This window comes from Natator depressus, chromosome 2 (genome assembly GCF_965152275.1).
Source record: "Natator depressus isolate rNatDep1 chromosome 2, rNatDep2.hap1, whole genome shotgun sequence".
Taxonomy (NCBI): Eukaryota; Metazoa; Chordata; order Testudines; family Cheloniidae; genus Natator; species Natator depressus.
Window position 1 is genome coordinate 263,896,492 of NC_134235.1, and position 26,035 is coordinate 263,922,526.

Here is a 26,035-nt window from a genome sequence, read left to right on the forward strand (position 1 = left end):
TCTAAAGCAATGGCTCTCAACCTAATTTCCACTGTGGGCCGCACATGCAGCTTTCTCTGTGTCATATGGGCCACAGACACACGATAGACGCACGACCTGTATGGCCCTGAGGATGTCACATGGGCCGCAGCTGTGTGCTGATTGGGCCACAAGCGGCCCGCGGCTTGAGAACCACTGGTCTAAAGCAAGCCTAAGTAACATACAACCTAGCACCACGGCCAACGAATCACTGCAGCAGCGGCAATCCCGTGTTTTTGAAAAATCATAAACAGGAGAGATCTTAAGACTGGATGTGAGAATGAGCCATCCCAGAGCAGGGAGGTCGGGATTTTCAGAACAGCTCAGAAACGGGGTACTGGGCACTGCGGAAAAATTGTCCCCTTGATTAGGTGCCGAGTGCTTTTGGAAACCTGACCCCAGCGACGGGTGGTGAGCATGTGAAAAATCCAGCCCTAAGGGAGGGCAAACACAACAGGTACTTCCTTCCCAGCCGGGAGAGAGAAAGACGGAGCCAACGGCTACTAGCTGGAAAAAGGGCATTTATGGCTCAGGTGAGTTTGAACTGCCAGCTCCAGAAAGGCATGCTGGGAACAAAGCTTCTATAAAAGGGCTACCGGGTGCTAGGGGATGTTAACAGGAGCCGAGGCAGGGGACAGGAGACTTGCTTTGGTGGTGAAAGAATGCAAATGAAGCACTAATTGCCCAAAGAGGAACGAGTGAGCCGACAATTCCTGCCCTGTCAATGTTGCCTCTGTACCTAGTAACACAACAGAACGAGCGCTGGGGGGGGGGGGGGGGGTTCCACTCCAGCAATGGAAACACGAGCAACGAGCAGCACCGTGGTCCCAGGACAAACAGCGCCAAACCAGAGAGGTGCATTTCATTTCATTTGTTTCATTTCTAACCCTTTATTAGTTTCTAGATTAGGAAAAAGAATGAAAATATAAACACACATGGACCTTGCTCTACGGCAATCTAAGGGCGTCTCTGGAGAAATTCTTACACAGCCGGTCCCCAGTGAAGAGCAGGCCCCAGGCCACAGCAATAATAATACTTAGTCTTCCGGCCACGTGCTCTGCAGCCTCTTCCAAGCACTGTTCAAACAGCCGCTGATTAGCGACCCTCACAACACCCCTGTGAGGTAGGTGCGGTAAGTATTATTATCCCCATTTTACAGATGGAGGAACTGAGACTGAGAGCTTAAGTCCAGAGCCAGGATTAGACCTCAGGAGCCCTGGATTCCAGGAGTTCCCAAAGGCTAGGCAGCAGTTCTCAAACTATGGGCTGGGCCGCCCAAGGGAGGCACAAGCTGTGAGCTTTTTTTTTGTTTTTTTTAATAAGAGCTGGGGCTGACAGCCCCAGGTGGCTGGGCTTGTGCAGAAGGGCCGTGCATGCCCGGGAGGTGCGGAGCCACCCAGGCTCGGGCTCTCCCCAGTCCCTCCCCAGGAAGCAGCCTGGACTTGGGCTCTCCTTGTCCCCTACCCCCATCCCTCACCTGGAGGTGGCGGGGCTCCGTCTGTCAGCCCCAGGGGGGCGGCAGCAGCGCAGAAGAAAGGGGGCACTGGGATGCTAAGTCTGCTGGGAAAAGTCACTTTCCACATTGTCACCCTTACTTCTGTGCTTCAGAGCTGGGTAGCAATATATGTACCTGGGGGGCGGTGGGGGGGGAGGCACAAACAACCACAGACACAAAGAAGGGGGGCCCAATCAAATAAGTTTGAGAACCACTGCTCTAGGCTACACAACCTCTCAGCACAATGACCCTATTGTCACAATAAGAATCGTCAGAGGGGAAGATTTTTGCATAAGAATTAGAAATATCATCAGTGGGCCCTGTCCTGACCCCTGCTGGAGCCAATGGGAATTTTCCCATTTGACACCAGAAAGCCCAGGATTGGAGACCGATAACCAATGGCATAAGAGTAATTTTACATACAAATACATTTGCAGAATATACACCACACACACCGATTAATTTGCTATCTATCGCTAGCAAGGTCATGCAGAAGAGGTCAGTGAAGAATTCTGTCCAAACAGCCCAAAAGGGAGTTACAAATAAATGAGTCAATAGGCAACAAAATAACCATATTAGTAAAGAACTAGCCACTCCCTTTATAAATCTGGCAGGGCCAGACCCACAGCTCCTGCCTGGTTTATCGTCATCCAACCTCTCTTCAAACTCTGAGTCACAGATGAGATTCTAGCAGCCTAAACTCCTTTAGCGGTGGCAGCATCTGCAAAGAGGAGTTTCACCCCTTGCTAACTCGTCCTCAGTTTAGCTGGGTGAATAACTTTGAAGGCATTTGTGGGGTACCCTGAGCTGGGACCAGAGGAAATTCCTTTCACAAGGGAGATGGGAACAAGCTGCTTCCTAGCAAATTATCTCAGAGACTTTAACTATTGGACCCTGGCTCTCAGCACCCGCTAGAAAAGAAGGGTCCTGAAAATATGATTTACTGAGGGGTGAAATTCACCCAGTGCAGAGGAGCCTGTGACGGGGCAGCGACCCCTCACTGGCTGGCAAAGGGTTAATAGCAGCCCTTGGAGTGGCTGTGCAGAACCCAGCCAACCAGAGGAAGGCTTAGAAGCAGCCAATCAGGGCCAGGCTGGGTCCTATAAGAAGGGCTGCAGGGCAGCGAGGAGCTCAGTCTCTCCTGGAGCTTGAGGGAGAAGGTCTGGCTGCCCGTAGAGAGAAGTGTGTGTGACAGAGCAGTGCTGGGCAGGGTCAGGGGAGCAAGTGGAGCTCCAGCCTGGCTGGCTCCCAGATTGCGTCCTTGACACAGGGGCCGAGTAGGTGCTGGGGCTATGGAGAAGTGGCCCAGGGAAAGCAGGTAGCGGCAGAGGGGAAGGAGAGGCCATGAGCAGCTGCCAGCGAGAGAGTCCGTGGGTTGGAGCCCAGAGTAGTGGGCAGGCCTGGGCCCCCCCGTTTTGCCCCACTGGCCGCTGAGGGAAGTGGCCAGCCAAAGGACTGCAGTTTGCCCCTGAGCAAGGGGCTGGACTAGGGGCTCTAGTCCATTGCGGCGAGAAGCTGGGGGAAGGACTGCGGGTTCCCTGGAAGGAGGGAGACAACAGAGTTGGGGCACAGCCGGAGGGCCGTGCCCTGAAGAGGACGCCACAGTCCGGGAGTCCCAGACAGCGGAGACGGTGGAGAAGCAGTGACGGAGAATGAGACACTACAAGAGGAGGGTGCCCTGCTGGACAGAGCGAATTCCCAGAGCAACCAGTAGGAGGCACCGTGGGTGGTGAGCACAACCCGATACAGAGCCAGACCAGGCCTAGACACCACTTCAGCCCTATAGAAATCCCCCTTGTTCTCCTTTCCCTCATGGGGGATTTTGGTCTCCTGGACCAACGCACCAAGCATTCCACCCTGACTCCGGCCAGTCCCTTTGGCTGCCATTTTCCCCCAGTCACTCACTTGGCCCAAACCAACGCCCTTGACGCGGTGTCTGTAAATCAAAAGTTGACGTGAAATGGCTGGATCGTGAAATGTTCGCGTAGTGCCTGCCCCCCGGGCTCCTTTAACAACAGAGGGATTTGGGTTTGGGGGTGGGGGAAGAGTGGACCCAACAGGGGACTCTGTCTCCACATCCCATCCCCTCCTACTCGTTGTGGTTCTCGGTCAGTTCTTCATCCGGAACCTGGCAGACCAACCCCACGGACGCTCCGTTTTCTCAAGCACTCCAGCCCCGAGCCCGTCTCGGCCACGGTGGGAAAAGCGCAGCACAGGCTGGAGCAGGGAGAGCCAGGGTGTCTTCGTTCCTGCCCCCAGAAGGCGCCTGGGGCAGGGAGCAGCAGAAGGCAGTGCCTGGATTGCTTGTTCGGACAGTTAGCGGGTGGAGGGAAAGCGCGAGATAAGACACACTTGGTTGCGAGTAAAGCACTTGACAGAGCATCTCATCAAAACGTACTGTCCCGGCTGACCCAGCGTCAGCAGAGACCATCCCGCGGACTGAACGCTGGCTGCAGACGTGTTAGCCAAGAGTTATAACAACAGGCCACGGGACGGAGCTGGGAGCAGGTGCTCAGCGGGTGCCACGGCTGTGTTACTGGGAGCTCCTGATTTATGCCGTTTCTTCACGAATCACCTAGCAGAGGCAGTAAGAGCATGTTATTAGGGAAGCAGCATCTGCCCTGCAGAGAGTCAGTGGGGAGGAAAGAATCCAGGAAGCAGGAAACACTGATCGGGACCTGGGGGAAGACAGTGGACAGCAGCGGATTAGACAGGAGCTTCCAGTCCATCATGGCACCGGAAAAGGCCAATACACAGAGGCTTTGTGTAACGGAGCAAAGGGGTGACAGCCCCCATCTCTCTGCCTTGGGATAACCCCACTGGAGACGGCATGCTGTTCAGGGCTCCTCAGGAGAGCTGGAAAAATACCGATGGCCCCTTCAGAGAAGAGCCACAATGTGATCTGGGGGCACAAGGGATTGACTGGTGAGGAATGAGCAAAAGAGACAAGTAGGTCCAGCTTCACTGAGCAGTGACCTGGCGGGACCCGGTAACAATCCGGGGGAAACACGGGGGGGGGGCTGGGCACGGGAGAGAGAATTTTACAGTAGTTCAAGGTGGGGATGACTGGACGAAATCAAGGATTAAAGCTGAATGTCAGAAAAAAACTTTCTAAGGGGGAGACGTTTCAGGCTGTGGAACCACCCCCCCAGAGCGGTGACACCCCAGAGTTTGGGACACGTACAGTTAGACGGACCAAGCACTGGAAGGAACAGGCGTGCAGTGCCAGGGACAAGTACTAGATTTTATTAGAAGACTTATTAGTTCTTTTCCAAATCTAACAACTAGGATTCTAGGCTATCCACACGGAGAACGACAAATTTTAACGTTAAAATGACCCTTTGCCTAACTACAAACTAGCAACTAAACCAAGTCCCTTTCACACAGGATGAGAAGTAGTCAGTGTCTATTAGACTGTGCACGGACCTCACAAGGGAGCGAGGGGCGACCCATCGCTGGAGAGGGTTAACAGGCTGGACATATTCCTAGAAAATTCAGAGTAGAGCCCGACCCTGCATTGGCTAGGAATGGGCAAAATGACCAATCGGTCTTTTCCAGCTCTAACCAGTCTCTGTCACTGGAGGGTTTTAAGAGCAGGTTGGACAAACACCTGCCAGGGATGGTCTAGATAATACTTAGTCCTGCCAGGAGTGCAGGGGACTGGACTAGACGACCTCCCGAGGTCCCTCCCTCTGTGATTCTCTGTCAGATCTCTAGGTGGTCTCGGTGAGATGGTCACCTCTCAGGTCAGGGATCAGGCCGTACGCAGTTGCGAAGCCCGGCGCACACTCCTGGTGGGTAAATAGTCCGTAAGAGAACAGAGAGGAAAGAGAACTACAGTAATTATTGCTCCAGGGCATTGCACCTGGAGTCCTCAAGTCCGCACTCGAATGAGGTTTTCTTTCATTTCCCAGACTGTCAGCGGCCCGGCTGGAACAGGCGCCGTCCGTCAGGTCTGTCCAGTAGCTCCACTGAGGAGCTGCTGGCATAACCAATAACTACAGCGCAGTAGCAAAGTCTCGCCCGCCCCCCAGTACCCACTGGGCCTGACCTAACAACAACACACAGCACAGCACCCCCCGCCCTGAAAAACCACTGGTCTTCGCCAGAACTATCCCAATGAGCACGACGCTCCCGTGTTTGCTCCACACAGGAACGGGCAGGAGAGTCCTGCTAGCACCCACCGCTCCTTTCAGTAGTAAGATGAAGACCCCACATCGGTCAACCTGGGCCATGTCATTCCCAACGCCCTCCAAGCGCTGCTCCATAAGCCAGATCCCTTCCCAGAAATCTCCCGTCCCTCCTGCCAGACGTTCTCTAGCACCTCTGGGGTTACGTCCAACCCAGCAAATGGCATTAACACTACAGCGTTGGCATCCTTCAGGGCAAGACTCGAGCCTTTGTTTGCATTTGAATTGGAGCTGCGTTGTGCAGGGAATGTGCAGGTGTGTTTTCCTTAGGGATGCACGGTTGGTTCGTCAGTGCAGGCCTTCAGCCTGGGAGCTCCTTGTGCCAGGGAGCCTGTTATTTCATCAGCACCACGGCATGTCCAAATCCTAAATTACAGCATTGCTCCTCCTCTGCTCCTGCTCAGGGGACGTAGCATTTCTGTAACTCCCTCCTTATGTACATTGCGTTAAGGCTTCCAGAGGCATTTGGCTTGGGGCACAGACAGCAGAAGCGGGTGCATCTGGAGGAAGGGGTTGAACGACTCCCCGTCTCCGTAGCAGGACAAGAGTCTCTCCTCCGTGTGGACAGCCTGGTGCACCGTCAGCTCCTTCTTGTGGCTGAAGATCTTCCCACACTCGGTGCAGGGGTAGACCCGCTCCACCGTGTGGGTGAGGTGGTGGGTCCGCAGGTTGCCCTTGTACTTGAAGCTCTTGCCACACTCCACGCAGGTGAAGGGCCGCTCCCCCGTGTGGATCCGCTTGTGCTTCATCAGCGTGGTCTTCAGGTTGAAGGTCTTGCCGCACTCGGCGCAGACGAAGGGGCGCTCCCCGGTGTGGATGCGCTGGTGGGTGATAAGGGTGCCCTTGCGGTTGAAGCTCTTGCCGCACTCGGTGCAGGTGAAGGGCTTCTCCCCGGTGTGGATGCGCTGGTGCTTGATCAGCTCCCCGTTGTGGCTGAAGCACTTGCCGCAGTCGGCGCAGGCGAAGGGCCGCTCCCCGGTGTGGATGCGCTGGTGCCGGGTCAGATCCCCGTTGCGGCTGAAGCTCTTGCCGCACTCGGAGCAGCCAAAGGGCCGGTCCCCGATGTGGATCTTCTGGTGCAGGATGAAGGTCTTCTTGGCGCAGAAGCCCTTGCCGCACTCGGCGCAGACGAAGGGGCGCTCCCCGCGGTGGATCTTCTGGTGGGTGATGAAGTTGGCCTTGCGGTTGAAGCACTTGCCGCACTCGGTGCAGGAGAAGGGCTTCTCGCCGGTGTGGATGCGCTGGTGCAGGATGAAGGTCTGCTTGGAGCAGAAGCTCTTCCCACACACGTTGCATTCGAAGGGCTTCTCGCCCGTGTGGATGCGCTGGTGCCGCATCAAGTCGCCCTTCTGGCTGAAGCTCTTGCCGCACTCGGTGCAGGTGAAGGGCTTCTCGCCCGTGTGCACCCGCAGGTGAGTGATGAGGTTTCCCCGGTGCTGGAAGCTCTTCCCGCACTCGGTGCACGTGAACGGCCGCTCGGCAGCGTGGGCTCGCGGGCGTTTCACCGGCTCGGTGCTGGCGGCCACAGCCCCCCTGCGGTCAGAGGCCGAAAGGGATTTCTGGCTGGGGTTGCTTGTTGGGGCCGTTGGCACCTTTCCCTTGGGCTCAGGGGTTGTCTGCAGCCCCTCCAGAGTCACCGTGCGTCTCTGGAGCGCCGTGATGTTTCCCTGGGCGTGTTGCACTTTCCAATGATTAATGCTGGGTTCTGTCCTGAGCAAGCCCGGGGAAGCAGCCTCTAAGCCTCTCATCAGCAAAGCCTTGTTTGGTTTCACATCCTCTGGCTCTTCCGCAGGGTGCTTCTGCTCGCTGGCACCCCTGCTCCCATCACCTGCTGGGGAAAAGAGAGAGGCCAGATGTTATTCTGTGTGCCGGGGACGGGGGAATTCCCAGCGTTGAACGCAGAATACAGCTAAATGCCAGGGCCGAGACGCTCGGTGGCACACCCGTTTGTACAGAGACGCAGGCTCTAATGCCTTGCACCCTCTGAGCTCGCTGACCGAGAAAGCAGCTGCTCCCAGGCACTGCTCACCGACGGAAGGTCCCATGGGTGCTGGGCAGCGTTCCCACGAGCCATAACTTCCAGAGACACAAGTGGCAGCGAGTGGCACTGACTGTCGGTGGCAGGTGGGCGCCTCGCTCCCATTTGTACCTTGGAAAATCAACCTTTCTGGGACGTGCTGGGCTGGGTCACAGCCGCACGGCATCACCTCCCACAGCCATGAGAACGTCACCGTGGGACAGAGGCAGCGACGGGCAATTTTCTTATTCATCTTAGGCCGTGTCTGCACCTACACGCTTCTCGCGGTACAGCAGCACGGATACAACTGTGAGCGCGCTCGCCCGGCCGCGGGACGCCCACGGGGGGGGGGGGGCGGAGAGCTTGCCCGGCTGCGGGACGCCCACGGGGGGGGGGGGCGCGGAGAGCTCGCGGGGCCGTGGGACGCCCACGGGGGGGGGGGCGCGGAGAGCTCGCGGGACGCCCACAGGGGGGGGAGGGGGGCGGAGAGCTCGCGGGGCCGCGGGACGCCCACGCGGGGGGCGAGCAGCTCGCCTGTCGACGTAATCAAACCAGCTCAGTGACGGGCGGTAGCGGGAGAGCGCCTCCCACCACCGCAGCACTGTGCAAACTAGGGAGACTTGTGTCGCTCGGGGGGGGTGTTTCCCACACTCCCGAGCGAGACGCGTTTTGCTGCCGTAGCGCCAGTGCCGAGGAGGCCTCACGTCGGTCCCCGTCCCTGCTGCACAACCCAGCACCTCACCGAAGCCAGAGGCAGCTAGAAAGACTCAAAGCGTCTAAGAGAAACATCAGAGACCCAGTTGTTGCTATTTTTAATATTTCCAGGCTCCTTTCTAGGCCGAAGATGCCTGGGCAAGGTCAGAGCAGGCTTGGACCTTTGCTGGCTTCTGTGACACGGAGCCTCTCCGTCCCCTGAGGCTGCCTGGCAGGAAGGGCTGTACCGGCTCACGCTGCGAGGGGCTGGTGAAGCAACAGAATAATTTGCGCTCCCCCGCTATCCACAAAACGGCACCTAGGTCTCCCCTGGCTTTACATCCTGCTTGCAGGACTCGCTGCTTTACGAGCTCGGGAAGGAGGCCAGGGAGCCGGTGGAGGGCAGCCCTGTCACCCTCTGACCCGGGAACCCCGCTGGAGGCCAGGCCATCGCACTCGCACGAGGCAGTGGAGGCTGGAGGAATTTCTCTTGGCTTCTCGTGGGGTCACAGCCAAGGCCGGCTCCCCCCACCGGGTCAGCGTCGCAGCCAAAAGAGGTGCACACAGCCAGAGGCCCTCAGGTAATGTTCACAAGATCTCTCTTGTCACGAGTCAGACAGCACTCAGCAGGCACAGACCAGTCCCAGGGCCCGGTTCCATCCCTCCCAGCTCCAGGAGGCCAGTGGGGAGACCTGCCTCCTGCCTTGACAGGGCAGTTCAGGCCTCCTGACAGCACTGCAGCGAACAGAATGTCGGCTGACGCTTAAAAAGCAACCTCTTAACGCTAGCGTCCCCAGCTAACTGGGGCTTAGCCTCCGGCCCCCTCGCAGAGGGACGGTCTCTCGCTCGCGAGGGCAGAGAGATTTGCAGTTCTGGGCTCCACTGCGCCCAGTGGCTACACAGGGTCCGTGTGCTAGGAGCCCAGGGATTTGGAGCAATCAAATTTTTGAATTGCTCTGCTCCAGCTCCGCTCCGACTCCGCTCCGCCTCCAATGAATTTTTAACTAAATAAAAAAAGTGCATACTATCATTTTGAAAAAACATTTTTATTCAGACTTTTAAAACAATTTAAATGTCATCAACAATGATACAAACTAGAATGATTCATGATTCATTCTGTAAAAAATTATTGCAGCAATCAAGTCGTCTTTCACACCCTGCCGCAAATCATTTAAAATTAACTTTAAAGCCGAAAACAGTCGCTCTACACTGGCTTGAGTTGTTGGCATGCTCGAAGCAATTCGACAGGCAGCCTGAATGCGGTGTGGGTAGCTGTGAATGGCCTCAAAAACAGACTTCACTTTCAGCCTACCAATAGACTCCATCGCCTCACAATCTTCCCGAACGTTTCTCTCGAATAACGCTTCCTTACAATTATGAATCGCAGAAACTTGCCGGCGTCTTTCTTGTTTATCCAATTCCTTTTCGAAGGCATCTTCTTCTGAAGAATTGGTGCTTGAATTATCTCCATTTCCCTGTGATGGCTGAAGATGTCTCAGGGATGGACGCTCGAACAAGTTCAGAGTGGAGACGGACGTTTGAGAACAGCCTGCTATTTCTGAAGGATGTGAACTTTCCGAAACCACAAATTCGATGGTTGAGGACCCCTTTTGTTGTGTTTTGTTTTCTTCAACCTCTTTCACCGAGTTCAAATGTAGCAATAGATTTTGTTTTTCGAGTCGTCGAGCAATATCAAGGAGCCCTTCCTTTGCCTTCGGTATTTCCTTGAGGTAAGAAGAATCCGATACCGTGGGTCAACATAAACTCCAGCAAGGAAATGAATATTGTCAAAAAGCTTCTCTTCACGTTTCTGCATGGAGGACAGAATTCCTTCTGCAATTTGTCCACCATTTTTTCCCAAGAATTTTGACAGTTTTCGCCATTCCTTCATTAAAACTCCTGGGTTTACATCGACGGCTTAAAGGTTCACGGTTGTTTGGTTTGGCTTTGCCAAGATGTCTCGCAGGTTCTTCACTTCGTCCCATTCAGCTTTTGTTAACTTGAGTTCTCTTGTTCCAGCAGCAGCCGCCACTTGTTCACAGTAAGATTGAAAAACGAGAAGCCGATCAATCATCGCAAATGTTGAACCCCAGCAAGTCACAGTATCCAATGATTGAGTTACCCCATGTAGATCAAGCAGAACACTTTGAATAGTTGGGGTTCGTAGTTTGACAACAACTTGTCGAATTTTTGCCAGAAATTTCTTTGCATGTTCTTTGTTCAGTCCATCCCAGATTGCCAACTGAAGAGTGTGAATACCACACCTCATCAGTTGGACTTTTGAGTCGTCCTCATGAAGCCATGTTGGAAGTATGAAGCTGGGGTCATTAACCCATTGCGCAGCAGCATCCATGTTGAGTTCGATTTCATCCATTCCTTTAGTGCCTTCATCAGGCAAAATAGCTTCAGTTCTGTCCACATCCCTGGTCTCAGAGGTAGAGATGGTTTCATTGTCCTCACTGAAATTTTTGACGGCACACGTCATGTTTGCTGCATTGTCAATGCAGATGCTCAGCACTTGCATTTCACTGATCCCAAATTTTTCTAAAATATCTTTTACTTGACTTTTCACGTACGAAGAATTGTGATGCCCTTCAGTGTCGATTTATGTCCAAGGTTTTTACCACAGCTTTATCTTTTCCTTCTTCGTAGTACTGAGCACTGATTGCAAGGAAATGTCTGTTTCCACGGGTTGCCGCATCCATTTTCAGGTAGCACAATTTTTGCTCCAAAGCTTTCTTGAGCTCTTTGCGACCAGACTCAGCTGTGCTGACAACTAAACGACGAACCGCATCGTGCCCTGTCAAAACACCAAGCTGCCAACCCATTTCACCTGCAATTTTTTGGAATCCTTTGTTCTTTAGCCTGAAGGTGGTGAGCGGTGTTGAACTCAAGCAAACCATTTCCATCAGCCCTTCACAGAAAGTATTGGCATCCGTGGTGACTGTAACCTTTGAGGACTTCAAATATGAGTCAAGTTTTGTTTGCTCAATTTTGGGTTTCTTTTCAGATGAAGCTCCGCAAAAAATCTTTTCTCCAGGAGTTTTCAAAGAGCCAGATGAACGTCGTTTCGCCGCATCAGCTTTCTGTTTTGCCTCATCTTCCCTGGTCCTTTTTTGTAACCAGAGCCGCATAGTTTTCAGGATGGTTACGTTTTACATGCCGCCAAAGGTTGAAACTTTTCACGGCACTTGCCTCACCTGTCTTGAAGTTACATGGTTTGAGCTCGCCATTCACTTCCTTTTCCACCTTGCACGTTGCTGATTTCTTCTTTGCTTTTCGCAAAAGCCCAGATTTGGGGTTTTCAAATTCAAAAGTAAAGACGTCGTTGAGATCCTTTTCCGTAAATCGGCTATCAATCATGGGGGGCAGATTTGATTTTTTTGTTGAAGCCCTGGCCAAATCTTCTTGTGCTGCTACCGCAGCCAAAGGTTTCTTGTTACGATCTTCGAAAAGCAATGAACAAAAGCATTACACTTTTTTATAATGTACCTGCTTGTGATATCTTAACCACTTAAGGTACTTTGAATTTATTTTGGATTTTCTGGACAAAGATGATTGCATTTTCTTTTTACACAAAATTATTAAAGTATATTTTAATATTTTAACATGTTTTTCGCAGTTTTAATGAAGTATTTTTAATATACATAATTAAAATTTTTATTTATAAATTGCAAGTTAGTTTTTCTTATGAAATTTGCGGTAAAAATATTCGAAATATTTTCCAAGTTTTTAATTAATATCTCAAAAACACTTTACTATAGATATAGCCATGAAACGTGGCACGTGCCATAGCGTTAGTACGTGCTATCGCTCTTCTACAACATTCGTTGCTGGGAAGTAACAAGGCTACATGTTACAAGGCTGAAAATAAACTTTAACGGGAAACAGATTTCGGAGTAGCCGTGTTAGTCTGTATTCGCAAAAAGAAAAGGAGGGCTTGTGGCACCTTAGAGACTAACCAATTTATTTGAGCATGAGCTTTCGTGGGCTACAGCTCATGTCATTGGATGCATACTGTGGAAAATACAGCGTCCGATGAAGTGAGCTGTAGCTCACGAAAGCTTGTGCTCAAATAAATTTGTTAGTCTCTGAGGTGCCACAAGTCCTCCTTTTCTTTTAACGGGAAAGCGGATTCAAATTGCAAGCACAGTCCTTTTCGTAAAGAGAGGAAATTTTTGGAAATATGTTTTTGCTTCATCAGCCTGAATAGATTATACAAGAGAGCAAATAACAGGTTCTATCTTGTATAATGTTTCCAGCCTGATGAATGAAAAACATATTTCCAAAAATTTCCTCTCTTTAGTAAAAGGACGGTGCTTGCAATTTGAATCCGCTTTCCTGTTAAAGTGGATTTCCAGCGTTCTATCATACAACAGCATTCAAATAAAATTATTTAAACCACAGGCATCATGAACTGGGGGGACTGGGCCAATTTTATTTAATATTTTTTTTAAATCTTCGACTACTTAACAGATACGAACCTGGAATATGATTTAATGCTAAAACATGCATTGAAACGCTACTCAATTTATTTTGTATAATTAACCGTTTCTGAGAAAACTGTTTAAAAATTTTAATCTGCTTAGAATGATACAAACAATTTTATTTATTACTTATTTTTCAACTTTGGAAACATACATTTTCAACTTAATAATAAATAATAACTAAAAATTATTAACATATTATGGAACATAATATTACCACTCGTAGCCAGGGGCAGTCGACGACAAGCCTTTCTTGAAATATGAAATAAAAATGACCAAAGGCCAGTTCGGGACACCTAAGGTTTAAATAATTTTGGATAATGTAATATGGTAGCACATACTAACACTAAGACAGACATAATTTCGTTACTTTATATTAAAGCGTTTTTGAGATATTAATCAGAAATTAACTTTTCATCACCTCCTTGAAGGGACTATAGCTCCCTTAGGAAGAATTTTAGGACACGTGTTCACAGAAATGTTTTTTCTTAAAATGACCTAAGGATTCACCCCCAAAGTTGTGTTGGACATTTTCCAGTCACTCTGGATATATCACAAAAATCACTCCTAATTTATGCAAAAATGTTTATTGTATATTTATATGCCTGCTGCACGCGACTTTTTCAGTAAATTTAAAATTACAAACGCTACCAAAAGACCGTTGAACAGATGACATATAAAATAAGTCCTCCAGAGTGATATGGTAGCATGTACAAATGTACCGGTAATGGGAGCCCGTGTGAGAAATGAGCTTAAGTAGTTAATATCTCTTGCAATTTCTAAATATATCAATAAACGAAAACATTTTTTTTTTGCAATATACCTGTTTGCAATATCTTAAATGTTTCATCGTGTCACACTTTTCCGTAATCGCAACACTCAGCATGTCTCGTTGATCAACCCTTACAAAAGAAGTATCAACACACACTAATCTACGCGAGTACGTACTCGCCTAACCTTGGCACAAGGGTGGGAGCAGTCTGCCGTGTTGCCGGATGTCTGATAACTATCTCCAAAAAACTTGGTAATTTTATATCCGTACATTAAATCTTGATTTCGGCCGACGTGAGAAGAACTGTGACATATTACGTAAAGTGGTAAAGTAGATGTTAATATCAATTGTTTTACAATCTGAAACTTTTTGGCACCTTCAGGACTTTCTTGCTAAATATCACTCATTTTGGAGTGAAAATGAAAAAAACAAACTGGAGCAGTGGAGCAGTCAAGATTTTCTGTGCTCCGGCTCTGCTCCCGCTCCGGGCAAAAACCTGCAGCTCCACTGCTCCGCGCTCCAGCTCCGAGCTCTGCCCCAAAGCCCCGTAGGAGCCGGCACAATACAGCAAGCCTGGCTCACCGATTTCATACAGGGCCTCCCTGAGTTTCCAGCTCTCCCTGTCCCTCTCGTCCCCGGAGCTGCTCCGGGGGGCTCAGCATGGCTCACCTGGGCTGGGGTAGCCGGGAATTCCGCCTTCGCTCAGGCCCCGGGGATACCCAATGGCTGACTCATCATCTGGCTCCACTTTCACGATAATCTCCGGGTTTGTGTCACCTGTTCACAGGAAAGAAAAAGCCTCACCCACTGTTTCCTGTGGTCACTCAGGGCTGGGGGGGGAGACCTTGCAAAGTAGCTTTAAATTGGCTTTTGATTGCCCCTGGGAATGCTGGCTGGGGTGTGTCTGTCTGTGTGTCATTCTGCAGTCTGTGGCAGACACAGCAAGAGGCCTCAGATCTCCTGTCCCTGCCTGTGAATATATCCACAGGGCCCCCTGTCCTGTCCTCCTCCCACTGACTATAGTCTGCCCCCAATCCCTCACACGCACCCTGGCAGTAGGGTGCCCCAGCTTCTGGCGACTCCTGTAGGCGAACCAGGAAGCCAGACACGAGCTGTGTGTGCCAGGATCCGGCACAGCCAGGGGCCCACCTTGAGGAATCTACAGGCGGGTCCCTGAGTTTCCAGCTCTTCCCCTCACACCTGCCCCCGGAGACCGTCCCGGTGGATCCCAGCACCACTCACAGAAGGGGTCGTCGGGACCGTCTCCTTCACAGTAATGCTGGCCACACTCGCCGTAGGAGTCGTCCTCGGGCTCCGTTTTGACGACGATCTCTGCTTTGATACCTGCGGAAAGCAAACCACGTTGCACGTTCCCTGCGCCCACGGCACGGCTGCGAGGGAGAGACTAGCTCCAGGGCAGCGTTCGGATCCCGCTGAGCTGTTCTCCCGCGGTCAGCGGTGTTCGTTTCTAGGGAGCTCTTCCCCGCAGCGCATTCATCCCTCAGGCATGCCAGGGAGGTCTTATCCCCGGTTAGCCGGCAGGGAGCTGAAGCATCAAGGGACCTGTCACCAGACAGAACCCAGATCCCCTAACCCCCAGCCACCCTGCCGGGGCCAGTTACACTCGGGGTGGGGCAGGGCAGTGGGGGAAAACGCGGCCACCTGTTCATCGTGTCACTTCCTGGCAGGGATTCAGCCAGTGCCCATGGCGCCGAGGGACCCGCTGCCCCCCAACGCCCCCCTCGTCGATTTGCTGCTGCGCTGCGGGAGCCAGCCCCAGGCCCAACGCCCGGCCAGCACACTCGCGCCGTGAGGACACAAGGAGACTCCTCGGCATCCTCCCATCGCGAGGGCAGAGACGCCCAGCAGCAACGATTCGGGCAGCCACAGGCTGCAGTCCACTGTGCCCGCTGTCCCAGGCAGAGTCACCCAGCTGGCCCATTGCTGCCATGCGGGGAGCCAGACCGGCTCCAGCTAGAGCCGCCCCCAGCACCGGGGCAGGCCGACCCCATTGCCCAGCCGGCTCAGTGGGGGCCACCCTGCACGCCCTGGGGCGGGGTAGGGCCAGTGGGACAGGGCCAACTGGGCTTCCGGGCAGAGCTGGCTCACCCACACCGCGAGAGGGGGAAGTGCCTGTGGTTCTAAGCCTTCTCTGAAGACACTGCCCAACTCCTAACCGCCTGATCCCCTCCCTGCAGCCCTTCCCCGCACTGGCCTCCTCGGCTCCTCCCTGGATCCAGACTGTGAGCGCTGGAGGGCAGGGCCTGGCCTTGCCTGGCTGGGAGGTGTCTGCGCCTCCTTTTCCGGGGCGGGTGTAGGGGGGGCCGGGCGCAGCCAGCCCTGATCAGCCTTTCGCCGGGCTGGGCCCTGGCGCAGAGACAGCCCTGGAGGACGGAGCAGACAATCTCCAGCGTAAGGACAATAAAACGCTGCTCTTGGTGGTCGTCTTCATTGGCTTCTGGCCACTGGGGCCGCGACCATCCCCTGTGGGGAGGCTGCCCTCCAGGGGCTGGCTCATTCCCCGGAGCATGGGGCAGGACCAGCGAGTGGTTAAGGCCCTGCTCTGGGTCCCACAGAGGTCTCTCATACAGGGCTCCGGGGGTCCCCTTGCCTCTCCCAGCTATTTGACGTGTACGGCGGCCGGGGAGAGGGGGGGCAGACGATACGGAGCCCTGGGCTGTGGGGCAGCTGAACGCTGAGCGGGGCTGGCCACACATTCTGCAGGGCCCTGGGCACAGACACTCGCTGGGCCAATCACGCTGCCCCCCATGGCCAGTCCCCCCCCAGCTCCATGCATCCATTGCTCCCCACGCATGGGGCCCCTCGGCTGTGGCGTGCGTCCAGCCCCGCGCGCTCCAGTGTGTGAAGCTCTGGGCACACCTCCGCCAGGAGCCGGGAAGCCGGAAGGAGACACCCACACACAGCTGTCCACGCGGGAGGGGAGCCAATCCCTGTGGCAGCCCATCTCCACAGGAACAGGAGGGGAGCTCGCGTGGGGAGCTGTGGAGGAGGCTCGGCAGGGGACCTTGGGGGGGGGGGGGCATGTCCCCTGTGCATACCTCCACCCAGCTGACAACATGCGGGAAGCAGGAGGAGCTAGCTGGGACACTGCAGGGGTGCCCGAGTCACCGTCTGCCTGGGAACGCCCCACACACGGCCAGACCCAGCTACTCAGCGGTGGGGTCTGTCCCTCCCCCACTGCAGGGGAAGCCACGCTCACAAGGCCGGGGGACTCACACGGCTTCTGGATCCACTGTGCCCAGGGCCAGCAAAGGCTCCTGCCCCAGGAGCCCGACTCCAGGGGTTCACACAGGTCCCCCCTGAGTTTCCGGCTCGCCCCAGCCCCCTTCCCCGAGCTGGCCTGGGGCGGTTAGCGTCACTCACCAGTGCTGGGGTAGCCAGGGAGGTCTCGGTCGCCCAGGCCCTGGGGATACCCCACATATGACTCGTCGTCTGGCTCCACTTTCACCACAATCTCCTGCTTCACGTCAGGCCAGCCTGTGCCCGGGAGGGGAACAGAGAGAGAAGGGAAGAAGGAATAACGTCCCGGGTCCGTGGGACAGTCCTGGGCTGGGCTAACCCTTGGAGACTCTGAGCTGAACAGGCCCCGGCTGGGGAACCTGGACTGGGACTTTGGGGTTCTTGCGCGTGAAATATTTTGTGCCCACCTTTTCCCGCCCAGGGCAGACAAATAACGCTTATTTCACCAGAGAGAACGCACCAGACCCGCTGCTCGAGGCGTCCCTGTGCTGGGGGCTCAGACCCACTCCCTGGGGATGGGCCCACGTCCCACGGTCGTGCTCCTCAAGGAGGGCTCATGCCTTGCTCTGGGAAGAAGGGTCCTGGCTGCACATGAGCGCAGGGACCACGCTGCTGCTTGATGAGCCCCTAGGTCTGATCAACACGTCTAGCTCCCAGTCAGTCCCAGCTTCCCTTCTGTGGCAAAGGCTACAGTGCTGGAAGCGACCCTGCAGCTCCAAGCACACCCGGCTTTGATCAACTTTTGGTACAGCTCAGTCCGTCTTGGGCCATTCCATGGTCAGAAACAGCTGGCAGGACACAGGCAGCCCGACTGCAGGAGTTTATAAGGGTTCCCCCGAGATCCTAGCTCTTCCTGGCCTCCCTTTGCCTGACCGACTCCAGGCGGAATTTAGCAGCACTCACCTGTGCTGGGGGCCTGGCGAATTCCTCTCTCTCCCTGCTCTGGGGGCGCCCCCGCGCACGGCTCCTCTTCCTGCTCCGTTTTAATAAACACCTTGGGGCTGATGTCAGCAGAACCTGCAAGGACCGAGAGTCACAGTCTGGTTCCCGGGGCACCGACAGGCTGGCAGATACTTTTCAACCTATTTAGCTCATCCCAGAGCAGGTTCAGAGGTGACTCCACCATGCTCTCCAAGTACCTGCCTGGGCAGAGGATCTCTGTCCTGAGGGAGCCGGCAGGACAACACATAGGGGCTGGAAGCTGAAGTTAGAAACATTCCAGCTGGAAAGAAGATGCAACGTGTGAGCGCTGCGGGGCAGGGGATGGACCGTTCATTGGCACAGCCTCCCCGGGGGTGGGTGGACTCTCCATAGCGTGGAGTCGGTAAAGCAAGACCGGCCGGTTTCCTGCTGAGCAGTCCTGGGGGGCTCAAAGCACCACTCACCTGCGCCGCAGGTGTCCGGCATTCCCCTCTCTCTCATCTCCCTGCGATCGCCCACATGCAGCTTGTCCCCTCGCTCCATCTGAGACCGGCTTTCCGCGTCAATGCCCCCGGAGCCTGCCCAAGGGAAAGACGAGTCACGCTCTGGGCCTCCCCGGGTCACCCAGGGCATGATCCATAACCCAATTCCCAGGCAGCATCTGCCTTTAACCAGAGACACGTTTCCTCCATGGGCCACAGGCTCAGGCCAGGCAGTGAAGACAAGGGGCACATTTGCAGTGTGAGGATTCGAACTCCCCACCCATTGGGGTCCCAGTAACCCAGGGCCGTGTGCTCTCCAGTCTCTCCCTCACCCACACCCACAACCTGTGCTGTGCTCAATCCTCTCTAGTCACTACCTTCCCCCTCCCCGCTCTGTTCCTTCCCCTGCCCCCTCTTCCCCAGCACCACACGAGCTCCCTCTTCAAATCCCAGCACCCCCACTGGGACTGGATACTTAGAGGGAGGTCAGGAAGAGCCAGTTATAACAGCCAGGGCTGCAGACATGGGCAGGGATTTGGAGAGGGCTGCAGACCTCCTCCTCTCCGTGGCAGGAGCCAGCCTCTAGCTAATGGGGGCAGAGGGAACTGCCCCAGGGCAGGTTATCCCATCGCTGCCCCCTGCAGAGTTCTTGCCCCTTCCTTTGAAATGACTGGCCACAGTCAGAGCCAGCACTACAGGGCCCGCTGGCCTGACCCAGCGTGACAGTCCCCCGAACACACGGCACACAGCCAGCTACTCCCACCGCCGAGCTCCCTGGGGCACCGGCCGTGCCACGCATGCATTCAGAATGAGAGCCAGGAGACATAAACCAGAAACACCCGAGCTCTTTGTTAGTGATCAACTCCCTGGGGCATTTCCCCATCTCCTGCCACGCCCTTGTGAGCCACTCCTCACCACGTCATCCCTCCAGAGGAGACTGGCTCCTCAGGGCACGGGATGCTGACCGTCCATCTGCCTGCAGAGACCTTGTCCGCACGGCCCCACGGGAACACTCGCACTCCGCTGGTCCCTTCCCACACTTGCATCTCAAAGGCCCCTTTGTGTTATTTCTCACTGGTTTTCCAACCCCTCCCAGTTCAGCATCCGCGACGGTAGCCACGCCGCGTTCACCCTCCCCCTGCAGTCCCTCACAGAGACGTTACATAAATCCAGGTGCACCGTCCATCTCAGAGACACCCCCAGCAGGGCACTGCGGCGGGGCACGGTACTGCCAGTCCCTCTTCTTCACTTACGGTCCCGCCCCCCAGCCTAAGCCAGAACTGTGGCCAACCAATGGCTGCCACCCTGTGTCGTCGCTCTGCTGCGGCCACCGGGCCAGAGTCACCGGTGAGCTCTGACTGCTTCACGCCAGCCAGTGAGCAAAGCAGAAGGAAGAACCCGGTTGTCAGCCAAGAGAACAGGGCCTAGAGCTCGGAGACCGATACACCCATCAGGCTGCACCGGGAGCTGTAAGATCCATGCGCCCCAACAACCGCCCTTGCAGACTCGTGGCAATAACTCTTATTGGGAGAGGCCAGCAGGAGAGGGGTGGTGAGTAACAGGATGAAGCTGGATTTCTAGAGCCTCGATTCATGGCTAGCAATGGAGATGTCAGAAAGCCATCAGATACGACAGCACCTAGACAGACGGTCCCCAAAGCGGTGTGCTCTTCTCCTGTCTCCTCAGATGGCTGGTCTCCCTAAAACAGCCTCAAGATTTTCAATATCACATATTTGAACCTGGGGAAGAAATGACGTGGGAAAAGGGTTTTAATTTTTATTTTCCTTGCACCATTTCTATGCCCAGTAAAGTCTCTCCATGGGGTGTCCTCCTGGAATATCACCAGCCGCCTCTTGGGGGTGGGTCGAGGGGGGGCAGCTTTCTGCCTTTAACCTACCGCCCAACATAAACAAGAGGCAGCCACTTCCCAGAGACACAGAGCCAAGGTGTGCACACCTCCCAGTGCCGGCTTGGCTTCACTGCTTTTGTTACACAGGAGCACCGGAACAGCTGCCTAGTGAAAAACACAAGACAGAGAAATCTAGCCAGGGGATGATGGGCCGAATTCTGTGCTGAGCATCGCACACCTGGCAGGCTTGTTGGAACCAGGGGTGGAAGTCAAGACAGGATTTTGCCCTGCGGTTGGAGGGGAACGGAGCACGTTTATACCACATGCTGGTTTCTTTTCTCATAGGAGGCCGGTTGCTCTTGGTGGCCAATCTCACAGGTTCGCCAGGCCTTCTCCTCAATTCCAGGCGCACCCAACTCTCCCAGCAAAACCAGGGAGGCAGGCGTAGGCCTCCAGCTGGTAAATGCAGCAGGTGAGGGACACACACTCTAACTGGGAGGTTAAAATTAGTCCTGATCTGAAGCCAAGTGGAGCATTTCACAGATTCCAGCCAGTCTTATCGCTACCCAGCGAAACCACGAGCTTGTCTCTCTCCTGCCTCCCGTCCAGTAAAGCTCCGGCTGCCATTCTGCTAACTCTGCCCACTCCTCTGGGGGAAAACAGACAGTGACGTCCTCAGACATATCTGCACCCTGCTCAGCGCCGGTCCCGAGCGGTCGCTATCACAGCACGAGGAAAGCTCCAGCTTTTGCTTATTTATGACGAGTGTTTACACGGCACCAGAGGCGGGAGCTAGGAGCTTTGCAGACACATCGATCCAGTGACTGTTCCTGCCCCGGGAGCTTGCAACTAAGGGCTGGATTCTGCTCACCTCCCTCCCCACGGACGTCACGGCTGCCGTGTCGTTTGCATGGAGAGAGATGCGCATCTATGAATTCAGGGTTTGCCTGGTTGTTGTTCCTCCCCCTCCATTTTTTTTAATCTCCTTCCTCCGAAGCATTGGGGTGGCCAGGGCTACAGACGGGATGTTGGGGGTGGGCCAGGGCGCTAAGGGGGCACCGAGCGTTCTCGCTCTCACGTGCTGGGCTGGCTGGTTCATGCCCACATTTTCGGGGGTTAACTCATCGCCATGTGTGGGGTGGGGAAGAATTTCCCCCCCTGCTCGGATTGCCAGTCACCTGGGGGGAGGGGGCGCGTTGCCGTCTTCTGCAGCCTGTGGGTGCCGGTCCCTTGCCAGGATTATTGGGGTGTCTCTCACTTCAGCCTTTCCCTGACACTGACAGGTACTGGGGCCCCTCGGTCCCTCCGACCCTCCTGTGCTCTAGTCCTGTGGGCTGCAAAGCTCTGGTCTGATCTCGGCCGTTGGGGTCAGTGGGAGGGTGCTGGGGGGCGCTGCTGGCCTGTGCTACACAAAAGATCAGACCAGATGCTCGGGTTGTCTCTCCCAGCTTTAAATTCTGTGATTCTGTGACTCCAAGGGGTCTATGGCTGCTCTCCACCTCTGCCTTGATCCTGGGCACACCCCACATTTTAACACCTCCATTTTTAAAAACGAATGTCAAGAAAAAGGGGCATTGCAGCACCATGTCGGTACCGGTTAGCACAGGCCATTAGGACATTGTTATTCACTTCGTAGTGTCTGGTGCAGGGGGCTCTGCGAAACAAGGACCCGGTCCCTGCACTGGATGGCTCATTCCCTAGGACCCCGATACCGCAACCCCTTGGGAGCAGCCGACCTCTGTGCCCCCACGGAGCCCCACGCGAGGCCAGTGTAGGGCCAGAAACAGACGAACAGAGCAGGGGAGCAAGAGGACAGGATAGCACTGACACGGGAATGTTTTGCACACTCGGCGGTCGTCTCCGGCCTTGTTTAAACCCCCGCATGAGACAACCCCTGAGAGCCGAAGTCGGAGACGTCACCGTCTACACGACGGGCAAACGGCACTGGTGCGAACAGCGGTGGGTAGTGTTTGTTTGGGCTGGTGCAGGTGGCTGTAATCCCCAATGTAAACACTCACACAGCTTGGCACCTGCCCAGCCATCACATGGCCTCTCTCTGCGGTGCTCTCCCCTCCCCAGGGCTGCCACCTCTCGAGAGTCCATCACGAGCCTCGTGATCTTTGCCGTGTTTGTTTAAAGCCCCAGCTGCCGGAATCAAGAGACTGCGGGAGAATCCCCGCTTCCACGGACTGTGGAGAAAAGCCCGATAATGGGAAGCAAAGACACCGTAAAGGCTAGGAAGCAAATCAAACAAACCCAAGGTTTAAAAGGCTCTCAGGGCTTTTAAGCCAGTCCCAGGATGCTTTGCAGCCTGACTCATGATGTTTGATCACATGAGGCTGCTGGCAGTATGGCCTCCCCCCTCCATTTATCATCATCCCTCACGGCTTATGTCAAATCCAGACCCAGACCTTCTTTATCTCCCTCGCACTAATGACTGGCCTGCGGAACAGAGCCAGGCCTGGACCGGTCTGAGCCAGGCCACAGCCCGGCAGGACAGGGAAGCAGACATGGGAGGATTTCCAGCGCAAGAGAGACTATTATTGTCACATGCCCCTCTTGCCGTCTCCTCTTCTACCCTCTCCACCTGACAGGTTAGGGTGCCTGGAGGCGACAGGGGAGGTCAGGGCGGGAGGATAAAGCCCCAATCCGGCAACTGGATCCCCGCCAGCAGATCCAATTGCAGGATCAGGGCCCAGGCTGCCCAGTGAAGGACCAGGGCCAGATCCTAAGCTGGTGTCAATCCAGGGAGCCCGGCTGCCATGGATGGAGTTGGTCCGATTTCCACTGGCGGAGGATTCCTGGCCCGTCCCCGTTTGCCCCCATTCTCAGCTACAGTTAAAAACAAATCACCTTTTCCCCCTCTCCAAAAATCCCTTCCTGGGGGACCCGGCCGAGGAGCCGGCGCCTGGCGGGCGGTCCCGGGGGATGCGGGCACGGCGCGGGGATGGTGAACAAGGGAAGCGCTGGTAGCAGCTGGGGGCGGGGGGAGCCCGGGGGACCCCCGCGCGGCCCAGCCACTGTGCTCCGGGCTGAGCCTTCTCCTGGCCCCCGCCCAGCCCGTGCACGCCCCGAGTGGAGCCACATGTGCCCCCGCCAGGAAGGGCTCAGCGGCCGGGGTGGGGCGCGGGTGGTGAGGATCCAGGTCCCCCGCCCCCGGCCAAACCCACGGCACTTGCAAGCCTCGGGGGGAGCAGGCAAGGGGCCCATTTGCGAGGGGGAGAGCGACTCCGCCCCACGGATCCCCGAGCAGCCCCCACCCCGGAGAGCGGATCCCTGCGCACAGCCCCCCCCACCCCGGGAGCGCGGATCCCTGCGCGCAGCCCCCCCCCCGCCCCGGGAGCGCGGATCCCTGCGCGCAGCCCCCCCCCCGCCCCGGGAGCGCGGATCCCTGCGCGCAGCCCCCCCCCGCCCCGGGAGCGCGGATCCCTGCGCGCAGCCCCCCCCCCGCCCCGGGAGCGCGGATCCCTGCGCGCAGCCCCCCCCCGCCCCGGGAGCGCGGATCCCTGCGCGCAGCCCCCCCCCGCCCCGGGAGCGCGGATCCCTGCGCGCAGCCCCCCCCCGCCCCGGGAGCGCGGATCCCTGCGCACAGCCCCCCGGGCAGGTCCCGGCCGGGCTCCCCGAGACGCGCCCCGCGCAGGGAGCGGGCAGCCCGCTGCACTCACCCGCTGCGCGCTGCGCCCCGGCTGCGCCCGGCTCCCCTATGGCCGCCGACTCGGGAACTTCCCCAGCCCGATCGGCCGCCGCCGGGGGCAGAGACAAAGGGCTCCGCGCCCGCTGCATCCTGGGAGCCGTAGTCCGCCCGTGGAGACGCGCGGGGCCGGCGCGCAAGGGGGGCGCAGGACGCGCGCACCTCGCCAGGGCGCGGGGCCAGGGCGCAGGGCTCCCCGCGCAGCGCCGGGCTGGGGGCGCTGTGAGCCCGGCCGCGGGGGACACGGGTCCGCCCGGGCTGGGGCCGGCAGGAAAACTACAGCTCCCAGCAGCCGCGGGCGGCGCCGAGCCTCCGGCTCCGGTTTGGCACCGGAGTCTGCACCCCGCTCCCGTCCCGGGATTTCCGGTGTCCGGCCTGCGCTGCGGGACCGAGAGGCAGACGAGCCGGCCCCGACCTTTGCACCCCCCCGCCCCGCTGAGCCCAGACTCTCCAAACCGGATTAGCTGGTGCAGAAATAACCCGGTGTGAACAGGCGGTGCCTGGTGGAAGGCAGGGCAGGGTCGCTGCGCCCAGGGCCTACTCTGGCCCGCCCCGTCTCCTGCTCCTGGGGCTGGCTGGATTTTCGGGCACATGACTCAGTGGCCCCTTCCCGGGCACAGAACAATCAGCGTCAGCAGTGGTTCGAATTTGTACTGCTCCGTGCCCAGAGGCCCCAGGCACGCCTGCGGACTCCCGGTGCTAGGGGCTGTACAGACAGGAGCAAAGAGACAGGCCTTGCCCTAGCCTAGAGCACCAGAGGCCGGGGGATGAACCAGACAGGCGGGCAAGGCCAGGGAGAGGGAAGGAAGAGGTAACAATCCAGTCACCTTTAGCTTTTGGATCCCAATGACAGAAAGATCCTTCCAGCCAGGGACTGTAACACTGCCCATGTGCTGGGCGGGCTACAAGGAACTGGGTTCTGCTTAGTGCAAGCCTGAGTCCCGGACCCAACATTGGGTCACCGCCAGAATGTTTCCAAGGGCCGCATGGCAGCGCCGGACCCATGGCGCTGGCTGGGCTCGCCTCCCTGTTCCAGGCACTGCAGCCTCTGGGTCCCAGCGCCACTCAGGTCTGGCCCAGACGTCAGTGTGACCGGAGTAGGGGCAGGACCTGACCGAAACCGCCCTTGGGCAGGGCTGTAACCAGGGCGGGGCGAGCAAGGCAGCCACCCAGGGCGCAAAGCCATAGAGGTAGCTCAGGCCAGGTGGCTCAGGCCAGCCCCACAAGGGGAGGGAACATCACCTCCACCCCCTGACTCACCTCAGCAGGCCTCCCAGCCGGTCTCAGGTGGGGGAGATGCAGCCAAAAAATCTGAGGGGCAAGTGACCCCCCCCACGTGTCTCCTCTGGTTGTGGCGCAAATATGCTTGCCCAGCCCAAGCACTAAAATGCCTAGTTACGGCTTTGCCCCAGGGCCTCCAGCCCCAGACTATTTACTGGGTCGCGACAGGCCGTAAACATTTACAGGTGGGTCCTGAGCCCAGAAAGGTTGAGAACCCCTGTCGTAGAATAATGTGCAGAGACCCAGAGCCTGCCCTGGGACGGGGCCAGGGTGCAAACACCAAGTCTTCTCAGCTGGTGTTTTGGTCACTGGCACAAAGGCTCCTAGAGGTGCCGGCTCTCTGGGCTCAAACCTGCGTGCTGGGTCCGGCTCTGTCCTGGCTGGTGGAAGCCATGGGAAAGAACTGGTTCTGCCACTGCCTGGGGTTCTCAGGGGCAGGGTGCCAGCTGTCTTTAAGGAAGCTATTGCAGGATTCTCAATTCTACCTGTTAGACCAGAATCTCACCGCCCTGCTCTCATGCTGTGACTGGTTTTGAAAGTTTAGACGTAGGTGAGACAGGGACTTCTGCCGCCCGGGGGCATAGTCTGGCAGCTTGAACCTTTCAGGGCTACATGTTCAGAAAGGCTGGGTGCAAGCCATGTGCCATGAGCTGTGCACGGCTGTGAATCGGGGCAGCGCCGGGCGGTATAAAGGTTTGATTGGCGTTTGGTTGCAATGGTGGCGTGGGGAAGCACATTCGCCATCGGTAGCTGCTGGAGGCTGCTCCGGGATTTGGAACGGTAACAACGTTACTGAGCGCGTCGCTATCCTGGGGATGTTACGTAATTCTATAAAATCCAGTTCTGCACCTAGCTGGGCTGGGTAACCGCTGGCTTTT

General features: G+C 56.2%; 1 protein-coding gene across 2 annotated transcripts; it reads right to left on the reverse strand.

Moving 5' to 3' along the window:
- Positions 1 to 897: 897 nt before the first annotated feature.
- On the reverse strand, positions 898 to 24,008 carry LOC141983440 (uncharacterized). 2 transcript variants are annotated; one of them, XM_074946589.1, is made up of 7 exons: positions 23,851 to 24,008; positions 18,319 to 18,432; positions 17,837 to 17,950; positions 17,057 to 17,170; positions 14,915 to 15,016; positions 14,342 to 14,449; positions 898 to 7,531 (listed from the first exon to the last, which is right to left on the reverse strand). In XM_074946589.1, exons 1-7 carry the CDS (start codon positions 23,966 to 23,968, stop codon positions 6,150 to 6,152), a joined length of 2,052 nt encoding a protein of 683 aa, XP_074802690.1. In that variant the 5' UTR covers positions 23,969 to 24,008; the 3' UTR covers positions 898 to 6,149. The 2 variants fall into 2 exon arrangements, with proteins under 2 accessions (XP_074802690.1, XP_074802689.1); XM_074946588.1 differs by having other exon boundaries at positions 899 to 7,534.
- Positions 24,009 to 26,035: the final 2,027 nt, after the last annotated feature.